Source organism: Maylandia zebra, linkage group LG15 (assembly GCF_041146795.1).
Source record: "Maylandia zebra isolate NMK-2024a linkage group LG15, Mzebra_GT3a, whole genome shotgun sequence".
Classification (NCBI taxonomy): Eukaryota; Metazoa; Chordata; class Actinopteri; order Cichliformes; family Cichlidae; genus Maylandia; species Maylandia zebra.
Window position 1 is genome coordinate 17936980 of NC_135181.1, and position 21719 is coordinate 17958698.

At 43.3% G+C, this 21719-nt stretch overlaps 1 protein-coding gene across 5 annotated transcripts; it reads left to right on the forward strand.

Annotated features, from left to right (window-relative positions):
* The first annotated feature begins 9947 nt into the window (after nt 1–9947).
* LOC143412375 (uncharacterized) lies at nt 9948–21456 on the forward strand. Of its 5 annotated transcripts, none has more exons than XM_076874041.1 (6): nt 9948–10796; nt 11689–11891; nt 14775–15814; nt 16012–16167; nt 17180–17272; nt 20589–21456. In XM_076874041.1, the coding sequence occupies exons 3-6, from the start codon at nt 14783–14785 to the stop codon at nt 20865–20867; spliced, it is 1560 nt and encodes a 519-aa protein (XP_076730156.1). In that variant the 5' UTR covers nt 9948–10796; nt 11689–11891; nt 14775–14782; the 3' UTR covers nt 20868–21456. The 5 variants fall into 5 exon arrangements, with proteins under 5 accessions (XP_076730156.1, XP_076730153.1, XP_076730157.1 ...); XM_076874038.1 differs by having other exon boundaries at nt 9948–10213; XM_076874042.1 differs by having other exon boundaries at nt 9948–10213; nt 11689–11877.
* The last annotated feature ends 263 nt before the right edge of the window (nt 21457–21719 follow it).

Genomic DNA, 21719 nt, shown 5'->3' on the forward strand with positions numbered 1-21719 from the left:
AAAAATATCTTGTTGTTGATGCCAGAGATCAGAGGGGAACAGCCAAACTGCTTCAAGTTAAAAGGAAAGCAACAGTAACTCAACAGGAAACTGAGACAACGATTACCACAAGCTCTCTAACTGGACTATAGAAGATTGTAAAAACATTGCCTGGTCTGATGAGTCTTGATTTCCGCTGTGATGTTCAGATCGCAGGGTCAGAATTTGCTAAAAATGATATGAAAGCATGGCTCCATCAAGCCTGGGTTTAGGCATTTGCTGGTTGTGCAATGGTGTGGGAGATATGGACTCCCCTTTATGACCACAGTGTAGTCATTTTCTGATCGCAAAGCTCAAACCATCTCAAACTAGTTTCTTGAACATGATAATGAGTTCACTGTACTCTGATGACCTTCACAGTCTCCAGATGTAAACATTTAGACCCACTGGACACCTGGAGCCTAATGAAGCCTGGGGCTAAGCGACAGGCTGCACTCTGGAAAGGTCACCAGTACATCACAAGGCTAATAGAGAGAGACAGAAAGCCATTCACACTCATAGCTCCTGGATATGGCTGACATGAAAAGGAATGTTGAATAGGTAAGAAAAATAATACGAAGATGTTTTCATATAAATTGTGGCAACTGGGATAAGCTCCACCAGGATAAGCAGTTAAGAAAATGGACGACTGGACTTTCCAGTACAGAAATCTGTAACAACCCAAAGGACATTCTTTGCAGTCATTACTATGGTAAATATTCTTATCTGGATACTTCAGTGCTGCCAAATTGTCATTGTCTAAAATGTAGCCCCGGGAAATGCTCTTTTTCATCAGTATAAAGGTAAAAGATGCTACAGTTTCTAAAAAGCTTGAATTCCATGAGGTTATTTATTGTATGAACCCACCGGGCTTTGATCACACTGTGCAGTTTTGGGTTTTTTTAATCAGCTTCGTTGACGCACATTCCAGCGCACTCACACATCCATCCACACAGAAACACATTCTTCCCTAAATTGATACCAGAATCATCCAAATGTTTGAAGTTCCATGGTCTGTTAGCCACGGTTATTCAGCACGCCAGTGGGACCAATTAAGCCTGTTGATAATGATATTTTGTGTTAGACATCAGCGGAGTAAGCTCTCTGCTTGCATGTGTATATACTGAAATACTCAAAGTCATGGCACCAACTGAGGGTTGGCTCCAGTGCTGGATGGTTTCAGTTCAGTAGTTATCCAAGTGAACACAGCCGCAGCCCAGCAGTTGGCACACACACGCAACAGTACACCACACTTTGTCAACACCTGTATGAACTAACGCATATTCACACTGGGTGTAAAGTACATTTGCTATGGGTCACGCAACAGATAATTGGTTTAGCAACACTAGATCAGTTGCTGGTAAATCATCAAAACTGAGGAAAACAAGTTGAACATACGTGAGCGCTGCTGGTGTGCGTGAAGTTAAAATGTTGAATTTGCAAAATGGGAAGCGGATTTATCAGTTAACTTAGACCTAAACTTCTGGTCTCAGATTTGCTTAAAAACCTTTCATCTAATTAGAAATCCCAGTCTTCAATTAATTCAATACAAAATATTACATAGAGTGCACTATACAGGTCATCGGATGTTCAAGATGGGCTTTACGTCTACCAACAACTGCTCACACTGCCAAACCAATTCACTGGACAATTATATCCACGCTCTTTGGTTCTGTCCACCAGTTCAGAAGTTTTGGCGCGAGATATGTGAAGACTTATCGAAGTGTCTGAAATGTAACATTCCAACTTCCCCCTTAGTGTGTTTGTTGGGCAGCTTAGATAATGTCACTTCAGAAAAGAATATCGCCCATATGGTTTTCACTGCCCTATGCATAGCCAAGAAAACAGTCCTCATGAACTGGAAAAATAAAAATAATCTTAATTCTAACCAATATAGAAATTATCTATTAGATTACATTAGTCTTGATACAGCCTCTGCCACCACATCAGATCAATTGCTCTGGGCTCCTTTGATCAGCTCCATCACCTAGTGGGGGTGGGGGGTCATAGTTTGGTCCCGCCTTCACTGTTGTGATTGGTGTGGGGGTAGGGACAGGCTTAGGGCGTCGGGGGGTTCCCCGGAGGCATCTTCCTTGGGGGGCTCAACCCGGGGTAGCGGTCATGTCCGGTTAGGGGCTCTGTTGGCTCTCCGGTGACTGTTTCCTCGCGGCTGCGTGCAGCAGGGCTAGGGGAGGGTCTGTGCTGACGGACGTGGGTTACTGACCTGGTAGCCTGGCTGCCCCTGGGTGGGTCCGGGATGGGCGTGAGGTTCTGGGGGCGCTCCGTCTCTGGGCTGGGACCCGGACCGGGCCTCCGGGGCTTGGGTCCTGGTTGGTGTGTTGCCGGGGTTGTGGGCGGGTGGGTGCATGGGGGCCCAGCCCTGGAGCAGGGTGCCGCCGGTGCGTCGAGCCACCTGGGGGGCTCTTCAACTGGTGGGGGAGATTGTCACATCTTGCAGGAGCTTTCCTCTCCTCAGGAGCTGCCTCTGCAGGAGGGGGAGATACAGGAGAGGTGGAGGAAGATCTCAGCCTGGGTGTTTATTGTCTTATGTAGTCTGGAAGATGAGTGGATGGTGGGGTGGGTGCAGTTTTCTCTGTGGTGGGGTTGGGTGGACTGTCCCGGGCTCTGTGGGGCCGGGCGGCGCTGCTGCACTGGGCCCGGTCTGGATGGGCCTGGGCCCCCTTTCCCTGGCGGGTCGCGGAGTATGGGGGTGCCTACTGGGGTCAGCGGGGGAGCTGGCCCCAGGGAGGGGTCACTTGCCCCTCCCTTCCTTCCCTCCCCATCTCCAGCTGCCTCCCTCTTCCCGCTCCACCACAACCACCCACACATGCAGGGCCTTGGAGTAGGGGTATGTCACCAGGGTGCAGAGGAGGCTACCCCCCCCCTCTGTCCCCTTCTGGCTGCCTCTGCCTCAATTTTATCCCACAACTTAGACATTCACATTACTCACACTCTCATTACACATACATATAGGATCTTGGGGGTGGGCACGATACACGGAGTCCAAAGTACCATCAGGGTGTACACCCCACCCCTGGCATCGTTGCCCACCTCTCAATGTTAAATACACGTAGACATTGAGGGCTAGCAGGAGGGACCATGCGCTTACCTGCTGCTCTCTGGCAGGTAGCTCCATGCCCTCCTGGGTTTTAAATGCACCTTAGAACACACATGCATCAACATTACAATGAGCGGGTGGAGGGAGGTTCGGAGTCTTCTCTCACCCCCGTTCTCTGCGACCTGCTGGAGCAGGGGGGCTAGGACTAGGAGGAGGAGTTGGCCGTCCGACTGCGGTCTGGAGTGTGGAGCCTTCCTGCTGCTGCGGAGTCGGGGCGGTCTGCCTCCCCCCACCGCAGGGAAAAGGGAAACACCACCTGGGTCTGGGTGCAGTTCCCCCCTCCAGGGGCAAGGGTACCTAGACCCGGTTTGTAGAGTACGCTTGGGGAGTGTGATCGTGTGTACAACGTCTCTTTATGTCTGTCTCCACGTTGGTTGAGTGTGGAGTAAGTGTATATGAGAGCATGAGGGTGGGAATGGATGTTTGTATCTGTGTGTGCCTGTATGTCTGTGTCTATATGTCAGGTTGGGTGTCAGGCGCCACCTCTCTGGGGACATCTCAGGCCCTCCAAGGTTTGGAGGCCTATCTCCCCCCACCACCACTTCCCCTGCCAGTGGCGGACCCCCTCAGACATCGGTGCGTTGGTGGTTCTTTGTGTCCGGGGATGGGCGTCCAGGTACACACCGGCTCACTCCTTGGCGGCCGCTTATCGGGGCCTGGAGCCTGGGGCTCGCTCAGGCCACTTCGGAGGTGGGGTGCCCCCGGCCTCTCGGCCTGGGGCTCGGTCACTCAGGCGCAGCTGGCTGCCGGCGGAGCTCACGGGCGCGTCACTGCAACTCCCCCTGGCTTCTGCTCCGCGGCTGCTGAGTGAGCCCTCATCTGGGACTCTCCTCAGCTCTTTCCGGGACAGTGGCGCAGCTGCCCCTCTGTTAGTCTTCCTTGGTCTCTTGTGTTCTGGGGGCCTCTGGATGTCTGGAGTTTTGATCTCCTCCACACCTGCTTCACGCCCTGGAGGACGGGGCTGTGGCCCCCCCACACCCTCTAGCAGATTATTACATGAAGGAACCTTTTAAAAAAACAAAAAACAAGCGCGTCCATGCTCACAGGTGTACACACGGGTGATCACACCCACAAACTACACCCTTTTTGGCTCCTACCTCAAAGCACACTGTGTTCTGTTGATCTTATGTGCTGCACAATAATGTTTAACATTTAGTATTTACTGTCATATTCCCATATATCATTGTGATGCTGTTTATTCTATTACTCTTGTTCTCTTCTGCTTGCTTTCTTTTTTCTTTCTCAGCAGGTGATCCAGGTGATTGATAGATGCTTTTTTTTTTCTCTGCCCGTTCTGTTGGTTTTTGTCTTTTGCCCTTCTCCCCCGTCCCTCTTCTCAGCTGTTTCTCTTTCCCTCTTTCTTTCTCCCCTTCTTTCCCCCAGTCAAGTCTGTCCCGTATTCAGTAAGTGAAAATAAAATAAACAATAAAAGGTGAATCAAATGGACCATTACGGCAAGGCTGGGATGGTCAGTTTGGTAAAGTAAATCCGTTGGGCATCTTTCTTTGCCTTTAGACAACAATTCTGATGGCAAAAGAGCCAAACGGGACAGGCCAAAAAAAAAAAAAAAAAAAAAAAAAAAAATGTTGAATTTGTGAAAAACAAATTTGCAGCCTTGTAGTGTTTGGAACTACATCACACAGCTCAAACAAAGGAAGCAGCAGTGAGTGCGGATGGTTTATCTCACATCATCTGTAGTGTACAAGTCAATTAGGAACTGCATTTAAGTCTGATTTTGATCTATAAAATCGGTTTTTGGCCACTTAGTGCCAAAAACTGAGTAGGGGCAGGGTTTGGTTGGTGTCTACTCCTTTGTGAAAGGAAAGAGAAACTGTAAACCACAGTGTGTGAGGCTTAATTTGAAATGTAATATCTTCTCTTTTGAAAATATGCGTATGTGGCTAAAACCAATTCCATTTGTTTGAAGTTGTGTTTTTGACATCTTAGCAAATGTATGGCTAATCTTCTTTTACCTCTGTTTTGGTGTTCATCAGCTCATGTGGCAATAATAATTACAGGGCACTTTTTGACCAAAACAAAGATGGTTGCTCAAGCAACACAACACAAACCATAAAATGTTTCCCTGGAAGCTAAATGCTTCACTGGATGTGTTCACCAATCAGTTGGTGAAATAATGAAAGTTCAAGTATTAACCAGTGTCACGCAGGTCATGTGTAACCCAAAAGGCTTAATGTGAGTTGCAGATGACAAATTCATCCGACCTTTCTGACCTGGTTTTCTATTACAAATTACAAATTGTAAATTTAAAACACATTTCCCAGAATGCCTGAGTATGATGTTTCACTGGTATAGTATTTCTCTCGCTTTCACTCTCTGTTACCTCTCATTGTCAGGAATTCTGAAGGATGAGGTCATTGCTTTCTTACTGTTGTGTTACATACAGCAGATGTCCTGCATGCCTTGTCTAATGTCAGCCCACCACTCAGAGGAGCCAGATCTTTGCTTTGGTTCTTTCAAAGGACTTCTTTAAAGAATTTAAGCACAGCAGTGTTTAATTTGGTTGCTATATTTGTCTTACCAGCCACTGGGGGCACAATATGGGTAGGAAGGACAGTAAGTGGAGGAACTGGTAAAGGGATGACGTAGTGTTTGGAGATGGTGGTACTAACAAAAAGACAGGAGGCAGAACTGGAGGAAGATGCTAAGACTTTGGGGGGAATGACCGGGAGCAACAAATTTAGAGCGACAAGGCTTAGGTGGTTTATCCATGTGTAGAGGAAAGATGGAAGAAATACTGGACAAAGAATTTTGAAGATGGCGCTGGGAGAGTAAGGTGGAGGCCAATGAGCCCCGATGTTGACCCCTAGAAGGCAGCTAGAAGAATGTGCTATCCTGAATACATCACCTGCAACAGAGTTCAGAACACTTCATTCGCTACACCTTGCAAGTACCAAGTTGGACGGAGTTAAAATACTCAGACCAGCGCATTTGGCACCAAGAACCATGCCACTTTCAAAACTCTTAAATTAACTTTTTACCCAATTCTAATGCTCAGTTTGAACTTCAGTAGGTCATCTCCAGCGTGTGTACATGCTGAGCCGCTGCTATGTGATTGGTTGATTAGATATTGTTACGGATTCAAATATTGGGGATGGTGTTACATTCTGGGAGGCTGTGGGAATGTGTGGGCGTGGTGTTGTCTTCTCCCTCTCCTCCTCCTTCGTTCTGGCCCCTCCCCTTGTCTCTCTCTGCCCCTGCCTTCTCCTTTAGGTCACACCTGCTGCTCATCTGCTCTCGTTACAACCAATTACCCTCAGGGGTGATATAAGCTGGAGAAGAGCAGTGTGGAAGAGGAGGGAGAGGTTTCTGGTGGATTTCCTCTGTGCTGGTCAGAGTGTGCTACTGGCTTAGGTGTGGAACAGCCTGCTGTGTGTGACCAGCCTTCTGGTGTGTGGCTCTTTGTGAGTAGTGCTTAACTGAGCAGTGATTGCCCATGAGTGACGGCGGCCTTCACTAGTTTGTGTGGCCTGCCTGGATATTGTTTGCTAGCAGCGTTGCTGTCTCTTTCTGTTGAAGCCTTATTGTTGCTTTCTTTGTTGAAGTGGTCATTACCACTTTGGGTTGACCTCCCTGATTTCTCGTTAAAGCAGCGGTGCTGTCTCCTTTTGTTGTTGCCATTTATATGATTATTGAGGTGTTTGCCTACAATAAAGATCTATTTTATATTAAATACCTCTGCCTGGCGTTCTTTTCATTCCACCTGGATCTAACTGTTACTGCCCCCCACCCTCATCGCCTAGCTTTTAAGTGGGGACGTAACAGATGGATACAAGAGGAAAACCACAATAACAAGACTGGTCCGGCCAGGTTGAGTCAAAAGATGATTTTAATGATGACACGCGTGGGAGATGGACACCGTACGCAGACAGCATCAGATCTCAAAATGGTGGAGCATTGATCAAACTCTTATAGCCTCTAGTGGCCCCCACCTTATCATAAAAGCCTAAACATTCACATGCTTTCTCTCACACAGCGCCTAAGCTACGACCTTGGCTCCCTGTTTATCTGCTCCTGCTGAGATGGGGCAGAAAACTCCAGTATGTTCTGTTCTCTTCTAATCAGACAAATAAGGCGATGACTTTCTGCGAACAGTATTTCTTATAACTCAGCAGTATAATGCATCATAAAACAATATCATTCATTCACAATAAATCAGCAGTCTAATGTAATGCAAATCAGTTTAACAAATGCAATAGTTATCACCTTCTTCTAATCCAGGAGAATAATGCAAACTAAAACTACATAATTCACAATCTTTAATTAGGGGTATAACATGGCATAAAATAATATTATAATCCAACAATATTGTGTTGAACTTGAGCTTAGATAAAATAGTGCATGTTTTTAAAGACTGTTTATCAAAACTGCTCTTCCTGTCAATATATTCTCATCTCATCAGAATTGTGTGCCTATTTGCGTAATAACCAGCTCTGGCTTGTAACTTCACAGATTAAATAGCTTAAATATAAGACTATTTAACATGTTTATATTTAATATAAACAGGTTAAAAAGAAATAAATGCCAAATGTGTGTTGTCATCTGAATTTTTCTATTATTTCAAGGTCAAGATGTAAAATATTTTAAGTTGGAAATGTAACCACGAGTGTGCTAATGATGTTTGGAAAGCATTAAACAATCCAGTCAAGTACCCTCACTGTAAGTCTTCAAACTTTAAGTCCTGGGAGGAGGAGACCTTATAAGAATGGAGTTTGTGCCACCTAGTGTAGCAACTTTACTTTTACACTTTGTCACAAAAAAGCATGGGAATTTAGTATACTGTGTGTTTATTGCTGTTTCTAATCTATGAATTTTAGTTACATACAGCTGTATTTTTCCAACTACAACTCCTGCCTGACCAAAGAGCTTTACACCAGTTTGATCAAACCACTCAACTGCTGTGACTCTAAGAGGACACGGATGCCTCTATGAACAACTTTACTAAGGAGTGTCGAACAGGTTAGTCTGTACTTGCGTTACACTGATCTAAACCACACAATTTAAGCTGCAGAGCTGTTTAAAGACTAACATCTAACTAACACTGCCGATCACAGCTCTGCAGAGACATGACTGCAGCTGACGCACAACAAAAGAATTTGTGTTTTACCCGCTGTGTTTGTGTGTCTTTGTGCGTGTCCATGAGATTTACTGGAACATCCGTGCCCTGAGATGACACAAGCCCTTGTAAGTTGTTTGTTAGGAGGATTAATTGTGTTTAAAGACACTAGGACTGTAACTACATTTGTATTTGACGTGCATTCATGAGCAGATTCTTCTGTTTTAACTTTCCTACATTCCTGGGTCATATGTTTCAAATTTCCATAATCTCACACTCTCACACTTATGGAAAGCAGGTGCAGAATGACTAGTGTCAAAACAATCTCGGTGACCTCTGAGTTTTTTAACTAGAGTTTGTATTACATTGCTCTCCTGGGACAAACATGCAAGTGCAAAACATCAGCTGTAGATCAGCAAATACATGCAGCTCTGTTTTTCAGTTCTGGGAGCTTTTGTTTTTTAGAATGATCTATTTTTAAGATAACACTTAGTCCTTGAATTTATCTGAAAACTCACTGTCATCAGCAAAACAGGAGCCTACTCCAGCCTTGTTGGGTCTTTGTGTTAAGTGAAGCTTTAAAAAATAGAACGATAACCCCCGGTAACATTCTTACATTACACTAGTATTTTCTGTCTTATAGAAATAAACAAAGCTTTTCAAGTCTTTTCAACTCAGCCCAAATTCATTTAGCAAAATCAACCACATTATATATTTACAGAAGATCAGCACAAACGTCATTTTTTTCTGAATTCATTCATTCCTCATTCATTCTTATTAGTAACATCAGGAATCCTGTTTCTTTAAACAGTGTAAATCCTTTTGAACTGCATCTGTTGCAGAGAAAGTACTGCAGAAGAATCGTGTGATTATGACTAAACACAAACACTGTATATACAATGATACAGCAAACTAATTTAACCCAAATATTACATTGTGTACTTTTATATTTATACTTATATAATAGTATATCCATTAGGAAGCTTACATCCTCAGTAGTTTATTACAGGCAGTTATTGTTGGTTGTTATGAAACAGTGTTTTTCCAGTGTGGTTTGGTAAAATGCCAATAAAGAAACGTTTTAAATACTGAGTCACTGTCAGGATGAGTCAAATGTTTCTGTGTCTGCTCACCACCTCTGAGAGGTGCCAATAAATGACAAAAAACTTCTGGAAAAGTCTTCTCACTGATGTCAAGTCAGAAGCAATTGAACGCAACCATGACAGGAAACATTTTTTTATGTCAAAATAAAAGTCTGCTTTCCGTAATTTGTGGAAGAAGCATGTGGGGGGAAAAGTACATCAAATTTATGAATGAATCTGAATTTAATTTAAATAGCGCGTTAGTGAACACAATAACATATAATCAGTTATAAAATATTAATTGAAGACCAACTTGAGCATGTGTGTTACATCTTACAAAAAAGGTATTCTACACAAAAAAAACTCAACATAATTAATTGGCCTGATTTTTATTTTATTTTAGGGCCCTCGTTCATTCTGGGATGTACCACGTTAAAGGTGTAGGAGTCTCATATTGTTATTACTGTTGTATTAGTTTTAATACAAATACATATTATATGAAGGTCTATATATATGTGTGTGTGAAAAGTTTTTGTTATTAATTTTATGTTACAGCCCAAAAATATTATCTTCTTACACTCTAAAAAGTAATTAATGTGACCTTTAGTCATTACTTACATATATATGTTGTTGTGAAATAAAAAATCAAGTTCATAAATACTGTTAGACTTCCTAATTAAAATTTTTATTTTATTGAGTTCGGGTGACACATAAATTATGCCTCTTTACTCAATATATAATCGTGATTTGTCTGAATTTAAAATCTTCTTTTAATCAAAAAACAATATAATTTTAAGTTCTGTCAATGTAAAATACAACTTGATGACGTGTAAACAGCTCACAGTTCCCTTCTTCTACTCAAGCGGACATATTCAACAGCACGTGTTCAAGGTTTATCAAGAGCTGTGTTCGTCGCGAACGGTGAGTAATTTTATGCGAAATTACACATATTTGCAGTCGCTCTGGATTTTGTTAGTTTACTTTAAAACAACGACGTAACATACATAACATACATCTTAGCTTGCCCCCGCGTTTGTGTGTTTTAATATACACACAGCAGCTAATTCCACGATAGCATAAATTGTTGGGCTCTTTTTGGAAAATTTAACACTGACGTTATAATGTCAGTGTTAAATTTTAACACTGATGTTATAACGTCAGTGTTAAATTTTAGAGTATACTCTAATGCAGACCACTGTAATTGTCTTATAATTTTTAAAAGATAGCGGACGTTGTTAGCCCCGGCGCAAACTACTATGCTAACGTAGCTAGCCAAGCTAAGTTGTGTTCACTGTGATTTTATTTTTGAAATGTGAAATTTATTTTTTGAAGGGAAGCATTTTATGTTAGTAATTGTTAAGAAACGCTTCTAAATTTTCGTAACGTTACGGGGTGAAGTTGAACCCCATTGGCTTCTGCGCAGGAAGTGCCGTCGCTATTAGTCCGGTGTGTCTGTTGACCGCTAAGAGCGGTTCTTCACCGGCTGCTCGGCCTATTTTCACAGGTAAAAGACCAGACTAAAGTGCACTGTGCCGCATATGGTAGGGTAGTTAGCTGTCCCTAATTTTTGGGGACTTTCCGTGTTTTGTAGAGACGTAGAGGCGACGTGCATTGGCACTGGCTGTAACATTGATATGCCTCAATAAAGTTTGAAAGTAAGAAAAAAATCAATAGCGGGCCACCATCTTGGTTGGGTCCCCATTCGCCGCCAGTGCATTTTTTTTCTACTGAGGAATGTATTCACCCATGGTAAATAAGGAAAATGTTTAAATATTTTTCCAAACAGATAAGGCAAGAAAGGTCAATAATCCCACATATGGTTTCAGTAGTATGCCAGTTTTTGCAACACTAGGGTGCACAAAAATGACCATAGCTGCTGACTCAGCACTGATTCTAATTTGGTTTTGGAAAATGAAATGAAAACAGATCAAGTGGGATTATTGACATTGTAGCTTGTGTATAAAAAGTTTGGGTTTTTTTTCGTATTTACTGTCAGAAATGATTCTGTCCTGTCATGCCACACCTTATGTTTGCTTTTGTTGATAAAAAAAAAAAAAAAAAAATATATATATATATATATATATATATATAGTTTTTTCTTTTTGAGTTAACATATTCCTCAGTAGAAATACATGCACTGGGGGCGAGTGGAGACCCCTCCAAGATCGCGGTCGGTGGGGATACACGCTCCAACAGACTGGCCCAGTCCATGTCACCTCTATGTATATTTGATCTATGGAAAGCCACGTTAGGCTTTCCAGCACCCAGTGTATTCAGGTTTATGTAGTTTTGAATGTTTGGTTCTAGCTTACACAGCTTTGACAGGTGAAACTGATTCACTGTATTGAAGACTCACAGGTGAAGTTGAAAATACCATCTTTTGTATTTTTGTGCAGGCACGACTTTCTGGTGTTATACACTGTCCTGGCGTTGCAGATCTAGGGGTTCCAGTTAAGACGTGGTCAGCCTTCTAAAGAAAGTGGGAATCTCACCAAAATATTCAGTTACTTTGCTGTGTTTCTTGCCAGGACAAGGGCTCAAACCATCATCTTCTCCTGGTATCGAATACCAAGGGACCTTCTGAAGTAAGCTTTAACAAGTAAGCTTGAATTGAGTAATTCAGAATCATGAAGTATGGATTGGCCTTGCAAAATCTGTAAATTTGCAACCTCCACTAAGGAAGAGCTGATGAAACATTATAGGTTACGCCATATCCCCAGTGTACAGCCTCTGCCATGTCCTTACCTAGATTGTTTTTGTTCATTTAAGTCATGGGGTAGCCTAAAATCACACATATCAAGGAAACACTCAACTCACTCAACAGTGAGAACCTCTGAAATACTCAGTTTCTGTTGCCAGTTCTGTAATGTGGGCACATTTTCCACTGAAAAAGAGTATTTTGAACACCTTCGTCAACATTTGAAAAAGCAAGAAACTGTGTCCTGTGTTTTCAAAAATTGTAATTTCAAAACTAACATTTATGGAACATTTGCGTCACATAAACATCGCAAGCACACTCCCCACTCTTTAGATGAGTTTAAAGAAGACGTTTTAAAGAGGTTTGAAAAGCCTTTACAAACAGATCAGTGCAGCGATGTAGTTAATCAGGAGGGTGAACAATCTGACATTGAGGAGTTTAGAGATGATGATGTGAATGTACTGCCAAAGTTGATTGAAAGAAGCTTGGCTCATTTGATGTTGAAATTAGAGAGTTCATTTCATGTTCCCAACCAATGCATTGATGAGCTTGTAGAGTCATTGCATTTTATTTGTCATTCAGCTTCCGCTCCCATCATGAAAGACATTTTACAGTCCTGCTTGAAGAGACACAACTGTGAAGTTGATGAAGCCATTGTGTCTGAAATGGTGAACAACATATGTGTTGCTAACCCTGTTAGCGCTGCCCTTTGTGATGGTGGTCCTCTCTCTTCTGCCTTCAAAAGAAGAAAGTATTTTAATGAACACTTTTCTGTCGTGGAGCCGATTGAGTATATTCTTACTGGAGAGAGTAGCTTCCAGTATGTTCCCATTCTAAAGTCTTTACTTCAGGTTCTTAGCAGGAAAGATATACTAGACCTGATCTTGAGTGAAGCAGAGGTGCAGAGAACTGTGTACAACTCATTTCATGACGGCACCTTTTACAAAACCAACGAGTTGTTCTCAAAAAATGACCTTACAATTGCGCTAAATCTCTATGTGGATGACTTTGAGATTTGCAATCCTCTCGGTACATCCAGGAAAAAACACAAAATCACATCTGTATATTGGGTGTTAGCTGATGTCCCTTCATTGCTCAGATCTGAGCTAAACTCAATCTTCTTAGCAATTCTTTGCAAGGCTGAGGATGTAAAGAGATTTGGTTACAGCGCTGTGTTAGAGCCACTGCTCAAAGATCTTGTGGTCTTAGAGGAGGAAGGACTGTATGTTCCATCACTGGGTAGAAGAGTCAAAGGCACAGTGTTTAGTGTAGTTGCAGACAACCTTGGTGCCCATTCTATGGGGGGATTTGTTGAGAGCTTTTCCAGTTCATATGTCTGTAGGTTTTGTCTTGGTGAAAAGTCACAATTTCAAGATGGTGAAGTGAGAAATAAGGCATTCCCACCCAGAACAGCGGAACAACACACACTGCATGTCCAGGCTTTACAGGAAAATAACAGTTTGATGCATGTTTATGGAGTGAAGAGACAGTGTGCACTGACGGCAAAACTTAAATATTTTCATGTTTTGTCTGGATATCCACCTGATGTGTTGCATGATCTCTTTGAAGGTGTAGTGCCCCTAGAAATAGCACTGTGCCTAAGACTATTCATTCACAACAAATACTTCACTCTTGAAGAGCTGAACAAATCCATCAAAGAGTTCCCCTATAAATGGTCGGACAAAACCAATGCACCACAGCTTGTTCCTGTGAACTTTGCCCAACGGAAAAGTGTGGGGGGCAATGCCCACGAGAACTGGGCTTTGCTTCGTCTCTTGCCACTCATGGTTGGATCAAAAATCCCTGAGGCTGACCCAGCATGGGAATTGCTTCTTGTGCTTCGAGACATTGTTGAGCTTGTTGTGAATCAAGTGCACACAGAGGAGACCATTTGCTTCCTGGACAGTAAGATATCTGAGCATAAACACAGGTTTCTCATGGTTTTTCCAGAGCAACGCCTCATTCCAAAACACCATTTCCTAGAACATTATCCAGAACTTATCAGGGCTTATGGTCCTCTGGTGTCACTGTGGACAATGCGGTTTGAGGCAAAGCACAGCTTTTTCAAGCGTGTTGTCAGACATACTCGTAGTTTTAGAAATATTCTGCTGTCACTGGCCATGAAGCATCAGTTGTTGCTTGCTTATAACCAACATGATTCCAGAGCTGTCAGACCATTACTACAGGCTACAACACTGTCTACAATGGATGTTAGTGTGCTGCGAGAGGATATCCAAGAAGCACTGCAGGCTAAGTTTCCTGGTGAGACATGTGTCCAGATAGCCAAAAGTGTGTGTTACAGAGGCACCAAGTACACTAGTGGAATGATCCTGGCTTATGGTTCCACTGGTGGTCTACCAGATTTTGGGGAGTTGATCCAGATTGTGGTTTTGAAAGGCAATGTGGGATTCATAGTGAAAGGTGTAACTGCTTGGTCAATTGAACATCTGAGGAGCTATGTGCTTGAGAAAACTGGTACAGTGAAAGTCATAGAGGCAGCTGAGTTATCAGACACGGTCCCCTTGATTTCTTACATTTGTGGCGGAACAACCATTATGACTCTTAAGTGCAGCATTTATGTTCCATAAATGATTTCCATACTTTGTGTGGAGATTTTCAGCTGAAAAAAGACAAACCCAAATCTCAGTCTTTCTACTATTTTCAGAGATGGCATATAGTTAATTGGCTCCTAGTTTCCATACATGGAGATCAAATTTTATTATATTATGCACTATTTCGCTGTTACTAAGAATTACAGAAACATGTCAAAAATTTGGTCTACAGGTTACCTAATGTCACAACCGTCTCAACTTCGAGTGATCCTTGCAGATCATGATGTCCGTAAAGTTGTACTACCATCTGGAATCCCAGAAACGGTGGATGACCTTTATTCAGCCATCCGTGATACCTTTTCCATTACAAGAGACTTCTGTCTTCACTATAAAGATGCTGATTTTGGTGATGAGTTTTTTACCCTTGTTTCGACAACTGACCTTAAGGACAAGGACACAATCAAGATTGTGTTTCTCCAGGACCAGGAGCCTACAATAACCTTGACCTTAAGTGATGTGACCAACGTGACTGATAATCCATCTGAGGAGGACTCTGTTGACACCTCATCTGTGTCAACTAATGACACTCTGATTCTTTCCACATCTGAAGATAGTCCAGGGCACCGTTACCAGCGCTGGCCTGTTCAATTTCAGATTCCCAGGTTTTCTGACCTCACAGAGATCCAAATTCGGTCAGCCAACGAGCGCTTCCAAAAAGATGGGACTCTTCTCCCTACAAAAGATTTAATTCCACTGCTTCCTGACATACTTAGAAAACTAGCAGAAGCTATTTATAAGTATACTGCTTATCCATCCAGTCTGCAGATCAGTGAGGTTGCAGAGGCCCTGACTCTAAAGCATCCCTGCCTGAAAGAACCAGGGTCCTTCAATGGATGCTATGGGTGGGCGCAGCGTCTAAAGTACAAGATGAACAATTTCAGAAGCAAGCTTAGAGGTCTCGGCTGCCCTGAAGTTGAAGTAAACTCACTTAAGAGGAAAATGACATGTGACCAATACCCGGCAAAGAATGTCAAAAAACCAAAGAAGGCTGAGGTGAACTACCTACCCCCTCATGCTCAAGGTGAAACTAGTGAAAGTTTGGAAAAAGAGAGAATCGAGCTACTGAGTGAAGTGATGAAAAGGGACAACTCCAGAATGGTAGCTCAGAAAATGGACAAGACGTTCAGCCTTCGTCGGGAGGAAATAGTGAAAGAGGCCCCTGCCATCAGTGACTTCATGAAGCGCTGGCCTGCTCTTTTTAGCGAAGTACAGGTGAGATAAAATGTTTATTAAACCAGTGTTTTTGTGTTGGGGATTGATGAAATTACAACTAGAAGTCAGATAAATAAAAAATTTAGAAATGCATATATTTACACCTAATACATTTAAATGTTTACAAATGCACATTTGGATTTGGAATTATTTATGCTTATGTCTCTTGTTGTATTTTATTCTGGTGTGCCCTGCAGATATGTGAAGAATTTAAGAGGATAACAACAGTCAGCCTTGAATCAACCTTTCTGGCCAGGCTTGACCAATGCACCCCAAAACTGATGGCCTTGACCCTGTCAAAAGGAGGAGCTGCAGGTCTGAGGATGAGGCAGATTAAGGACATGCTTCTGCAGGTATAATGAATAACTTTATGAATAGACCTTTATTTGCATCTGCCTTACTTTTTTCATGTGGGTGGCTGTAGCTCAGGTGGCAGAGCAGGTCAGCCACTAATCAGAAGGTCGGTGGTTCGATCCCAGGCTGCATCCTGGCTGCATGCCAAATATCCTTGGGCAAGATACTAACCCCATGTTTGCCTACTGGTGGTGGTCAGAGGGCCCGGTGGCGCCTGTGTCCGGCAGCCTCGCCTCTGTCAGTGCGCCCCAGGGCCGCTGTGGCTACAATGTAGCTTGCTATCGCCAGTGTGTGAATGTGTGTGTGAATGGGTGAATGACTGAATGTAGTGTGAAGCGCTTTGGGGTCCTATGGACTAGAAAAGCGCTATACAAATGCAGGCCATTTACCATTTACCATCTCAAATGTTGATATGGCTGCTTTGAAGAAGGTCCATTGTATACTAACACTATTTTTTTCCAAAATTGTTCATATTTTGGTTACACTTGCATCTAGGGCAGGGCAAAAGAAGAAAATATGTCGTCTGTACAATATACACTTTTTATTATTTTAAAATAAAGCTCTATGATTTACATAAAGTGTTTCACACGCGCAAGAACGTTAACAATACATAACATGGAGGAAGACTGTATCTGTGCCAGTTACATTGTAATTGAATGAATGGATATTTATTGTTATTATACAAGTTCAGAGCACAAGTACAACAAAATGTATCTTTATTTTAGTGTTTTTACTTATGAAGAAGGAATGTCCAGGTTACAAGCGCAGCGTTTCTCAGGTCTCCGCAGAGTGAGACAGCCATGCCCCCACTGTGTGCGGAGTAAGCAGGTCCCAAACAATAAGAAACTCAGGAGAATAGCCAGATCACCTTTTCCACCTTATTCCAAATGAACTTTTTTATTATTTAATTAAAAAAAATGCTATATCATTATGGATATAATTTTCAGTATATGAAGTAAGCTACTTACATCTGATTTTTTTTTAACACATCTATTTTTTTCTATCAATCAGGACAACACAGTTGAAAAGCGCAGAGAAATTGCTATTCGCTGCCTCATAGTCTATCTTGGAGAGAAGGAGGAGGATCTTTTCAAACAATACAGCGTAAGTACTTGAGTTGGTTTTTAATTTTTTGTTTAGTTTTGAATGCATGTCTCTGTAGGGTCTTTGTGTTTTGTTCATTGGATTTTCTGTTCAGGGTTGAGTATTTAAGTCATTCAGTGCCATAGACGTCTTTAGACGTCAAAATGAATCCGAACGCTCAGTGCCATAGACGCCTCTTGAGCTTTTTATTGAATTGAGAAGGTGGTGGAGTTGATTACATGGATAAAATCCCACCAGCGTGACAGTCGGCTCTACTGAGAACGAGTATTGTGGCACGATTTTTGATCCAGCTCGTCATTTCGAGCTTGAGGTGTCTGCAGCCTGACGTCATGGTTTTTCTAGCAATTCCAGTGAACATGAACCGGATTTATCTGACCAGTATCTCCTGTTAGAAACTTCTGAAGGCGTGAGGTTCTGGGGGCGATCCGTCTCTGGGCCGGGGCCCTGGCCGGGCCTTGGGTCCTGGTTTGTGTGTTGCCGGGGTTGTGGGCGGGTGGGTGCATGGGGGCCCATCCCTGGCGCAGGGTGCCGCCGGTGTGTCGAGCCGCCTGTGGGGCTCTTCAACCGGTGGGGGAGATTGCCACACCTTGCAGGAGCTTTCCTCCACTCAGGAACTCTCTGCAGGAGGGGGAGATACAGGAGAGGTGGAGGAAGATCTCACCCTGGGCGTCTATTGTCTCATGTAGTCTGGAAGATGAGTGGATGGTGGGGTGGGTGCAGTTTTCTCTGTGATGGGGTTGGGTGGACTGTCCCGGGCTCTGTGGGGCCGGGGGGCGCTGCTGCGCTGGGCCCCGGTCTGGATGGGCCTGGGCCCCCTTTCCCTGGCGGGTCGCGGAGTATGGGGGTGCCTACTGGGGTCAGCGGGGGAGCTGGCCCCAGGGAGGGGTCACCTGCCCCTCCCTTCCTTCCCTCCCCATCTCCGGCTGCCTCCCTCTTCCCGCTCCACCACAACCACCCACACATGCAGGGCCTCGGAGTAGGGGTATGTCACTAGGGTGCAGAGGAGGCTACCCCCCGTCCCCTTCTGGCTGCCTCTGCCTCAATTTTATCCCACAACTTAGACATTCACATTACTCACACCCTCATTACACATACATATAGGATCTTGGGGGTGGGCACGATACACGGAGTCCAAGTTATCATCAGGGTGTACACCTCACCCCTGGCGTCGTTGCCCACCTCTCAATTTTAAATACACGTAGACATTGAGGGCTAACAGGAGGGACTATGTGCTTACCTGCTGCTCCTTGGCAGGTAGCTCCATGCCCTCCTGGGTTTTAATTGCACCTTAGAACACACATGCATCAACACTACAATGAGCGGGTGGAGGGAGGTTTGGAGTCTTCTCTCACCCCCATTCTCTGCGGCCTGCTGGAGCGGGGGGGCTAGGAGGAGTTGGCCGTCCGACTGCGGTCTGGGGTGTGGGGCCTCCCTGCTGCTGCGGAGTCGGGGCGGTCTGCCTCTCCCCACCGCAGGGAAAAGGGTAACACCACCTGGGTCTGGGTGCAGTTCCCCCCTCCAGGGGCAGGGGTACCTAGACCCGGTTTGTAGAGTACGCTTGGGGAGTGTGATCGTGTGTACAGCGTCTCTTTATGTCTGTCTCCACGTCGATTGAGTGTGAAGTGCACATGAGAGCATGAGGGTGGGAATGGATGTTTGTGTCTGTGTGTGCCTGTATGTTTGTGTCTATATGTCAGGTTGGGTATCAGACGCCACCTCTCTGGGGACATCTCGGGCCCTCCAAGGTTTGGAGGCCTATCTCCACCCACCACCACTTCCCCTGCCGGTGGCGGACTCCCTCAGGTGTCGGTGCGTTGGTGGTTCTTTGTATCTGGGGGTGGGCGTCCGGGTACACACCGGCTCACTCGTTGGCGGCTGCTTATCGGGGCCTGGAGCCTGGGGCTCACTCGGGCCACTTCGGAGGTGGGGTGGGGAAGAGAGACTCATTTTTGTCATGGTGGTTTCAGAATTCACATAGTCATAGAACAAAATATTCTGTGAGCCTTCAAAATCAGCGAAAATGCTAAATATCTCTGGCACTGAGGGGGGTATGAAATCTGAGAGTGGCTGGCACTGAATGAGTTAAGGGACATTCCAACCCTAAGTGAAGATATGTCTATTGCCATGTATAAGTGAGAAAAAAGCATTTCAGAATTACAATCCAAAGATGTTTATTGCCATTGTCATTGAACATAATTTGCTGAATAGAAACCTGTTTCCGTGATAAGGTGCAACATAAACACACAGGATAAAAAATTTTGTAGCCAGCGCAGTCATTTTCCTGATCTGGCAGCAGCTTTAGCAGAGCATAAACAATGGAAGTGAATGGCAGGTACTAGCATTTTGTGTGCAAAAGTGATTAAAATCACTCAATAATGATACCAAGTATTCCTGGGGAGCTCAACAATCATGCTGACTGCAAATGAAAAGTATGAATTGACATGAAGGATTTTCAGGAGCCGATTTAGACTTGGGACTACATTACGACAGAGCACTGCTGTAAGCCTCCACATGGTTATAACACAGCAGTTGAAGCCACTGCCGACCAGTGTCTATAAACCAACATGCTATTTGTGCAATATTTCTTCAACAAATCAAAGACCCATCCATTGTTACTGCAGCTTACTATGCTTGTATAGTAGTGGCTGTGTGTGTTTGTTTATGGAAGCTGGAGGCTTTTTCAACTGTTGCGTTATATCCATGCACCATGCAGTGGATGTTTACAGCAGTGTTTGTCGTAACTGCAATGTAGTCTCAAGTCTAAATCAGCTTCTGCAAATCTTCTGTGTTACTTTTGCACTTTTCATTTGCCGTGAACATGATTACTGAGCTCCCAAGAAATATTTGTTTTCATTACTGAGTCATTTTAATCACTTTTGCACACAACATGCTAGCACCTGCTATTCACTTACATTGTTTATGCTCTGCTAAAGCAAATGGATTGCTTCCGGATCAGGAGAATTAGTGTGCTGTTTACAAAAGGCATGTTTCTCACTTTCTAACTGTGACAATATGGCAATAGATAAAATTTCACTTAGAAGTGGAATAACCCTTAAAAATGATTTATTAGATTTTCTTTTCAAAGTGGAAAAACAAAACTGTGAAAAACAAGACATTTTTTATTTTAAACGTGGATTATGGTTTAATTTAGCTTTTAAAACTTACAGAATGACAAAGTAAAATCACTGAAAAACACAAAAGACAACCTGTTTTAGCTTATTTTCCTACCTATAGTGGTTCATTCCCTTATGCACGTCATCCTGAAGTGCTTGAGCTATGTATTTTATACATCCTAACATTTAATTTCTCCTACAAGGATGAGGAGGAGCTCAACGCAGACCTTGCAATGCAAATCATGAAGATTGCTATCATTGGTGATGGGCCTGCAACCATCATCGTTGAGGGATCCAAGATCCTGGAGAGGATTGATGTTGCCAGATCCTGTGCTTTGATGATGGGAGTAATCTACGCTCTGAACCTTACCTATCCCAAGCAGCTGAAATTTACCTTTGAGGTATTTCAAAAACTATGCCTTGAGCTTGATGGACAAAAAGCCAGCTCTAAAGTAATGAATCTTAAGTTTGGTATTTTCTAGAGCAGACTTGATAGACCATTCGTGAGTGAGTTTCACAAATCCTTATTCCTGCATTTCTGGCACTACTTGAATGTGTTTTACTAAATTTTAAAGCGCTGTTCTTAAGTCTTCTGAGTTAATGTTTTGCCGTGTCTTAAATGCTGTTATTTGCACATTTTTAAGGAATGCGTTTAATTTCTCCCATGACCTGTGTTCTGAGGGTACTGGTGTGTTTTAAAGTTTGTGTAATACCCTCTTTAGCTGGCCTTAATCTTGAGGGTGAAAAGTCAAATATAGAAGAGAATCAAGAATACTTTGTAAGAGTGCTGACAAAGTTGAATGAAAGAAGCTTTGATCATTTTATGTTTAAATTAGTGCATTTAATGTATAGCAGCCTGTCATCTTTTGTTTTGATTCACTGTCACATGTTAAAGTAAAAAAAAAAAAAAGAGGATTCAAGTAGTAGGTTGTATTACAATTTCAATAAACAGTTCCTTAAGTTTCAGCGGGCAATTTGTGTTCTAGGAAACTGAAGCCCACAAATCTTGCACTTCGCACACACGTTAAAGAATTGTGATGTTTGTTATTGTAATTAAATGGGTCTAACTCATTGGAATACATCTGTCTGAATTTCTATTCTTTCTAAGCACCAGGTACGAGTCCCTTAGCTGATGTCCAGGTATTTGGCATCACATCTGCCGCATTCAAACAAATACACACAACATCCATTTCTTTTTCTGAAGGTCATGACACAAGAGCACACAGAGCGCATGTTAAGGCTGACCTTCGTTTGGGGAAAAAAGTGATCGACAAGTTTCTAAGGTCTTAGAACCTTGACTTCTTTGTGGGCAGGCACCACCATGCATGAGCCTG

Coding starts and splice junctions, on each gene's coding strand:
- LOC143412375 (XM_076874037.1), top strand. CDS start 14,693: ATGGAGATCAAATTTTATTATATTATGCACTATTTCGCTGTTACTAAG. Junction 16,168..17,179: donor TTAAGGACATGCTTCTGCAG/GTATAATGAATA, acceptor TCTATCAATCAG/GACAACACAGTTGAAAAGCG. Junction 17,273..20,588: donor ATCTTTTCAAACAATACAGC/GTAAGTACTTGA, acceptor TTCTCCTACAAG/GATGAGGAGGAGCTCAACGC.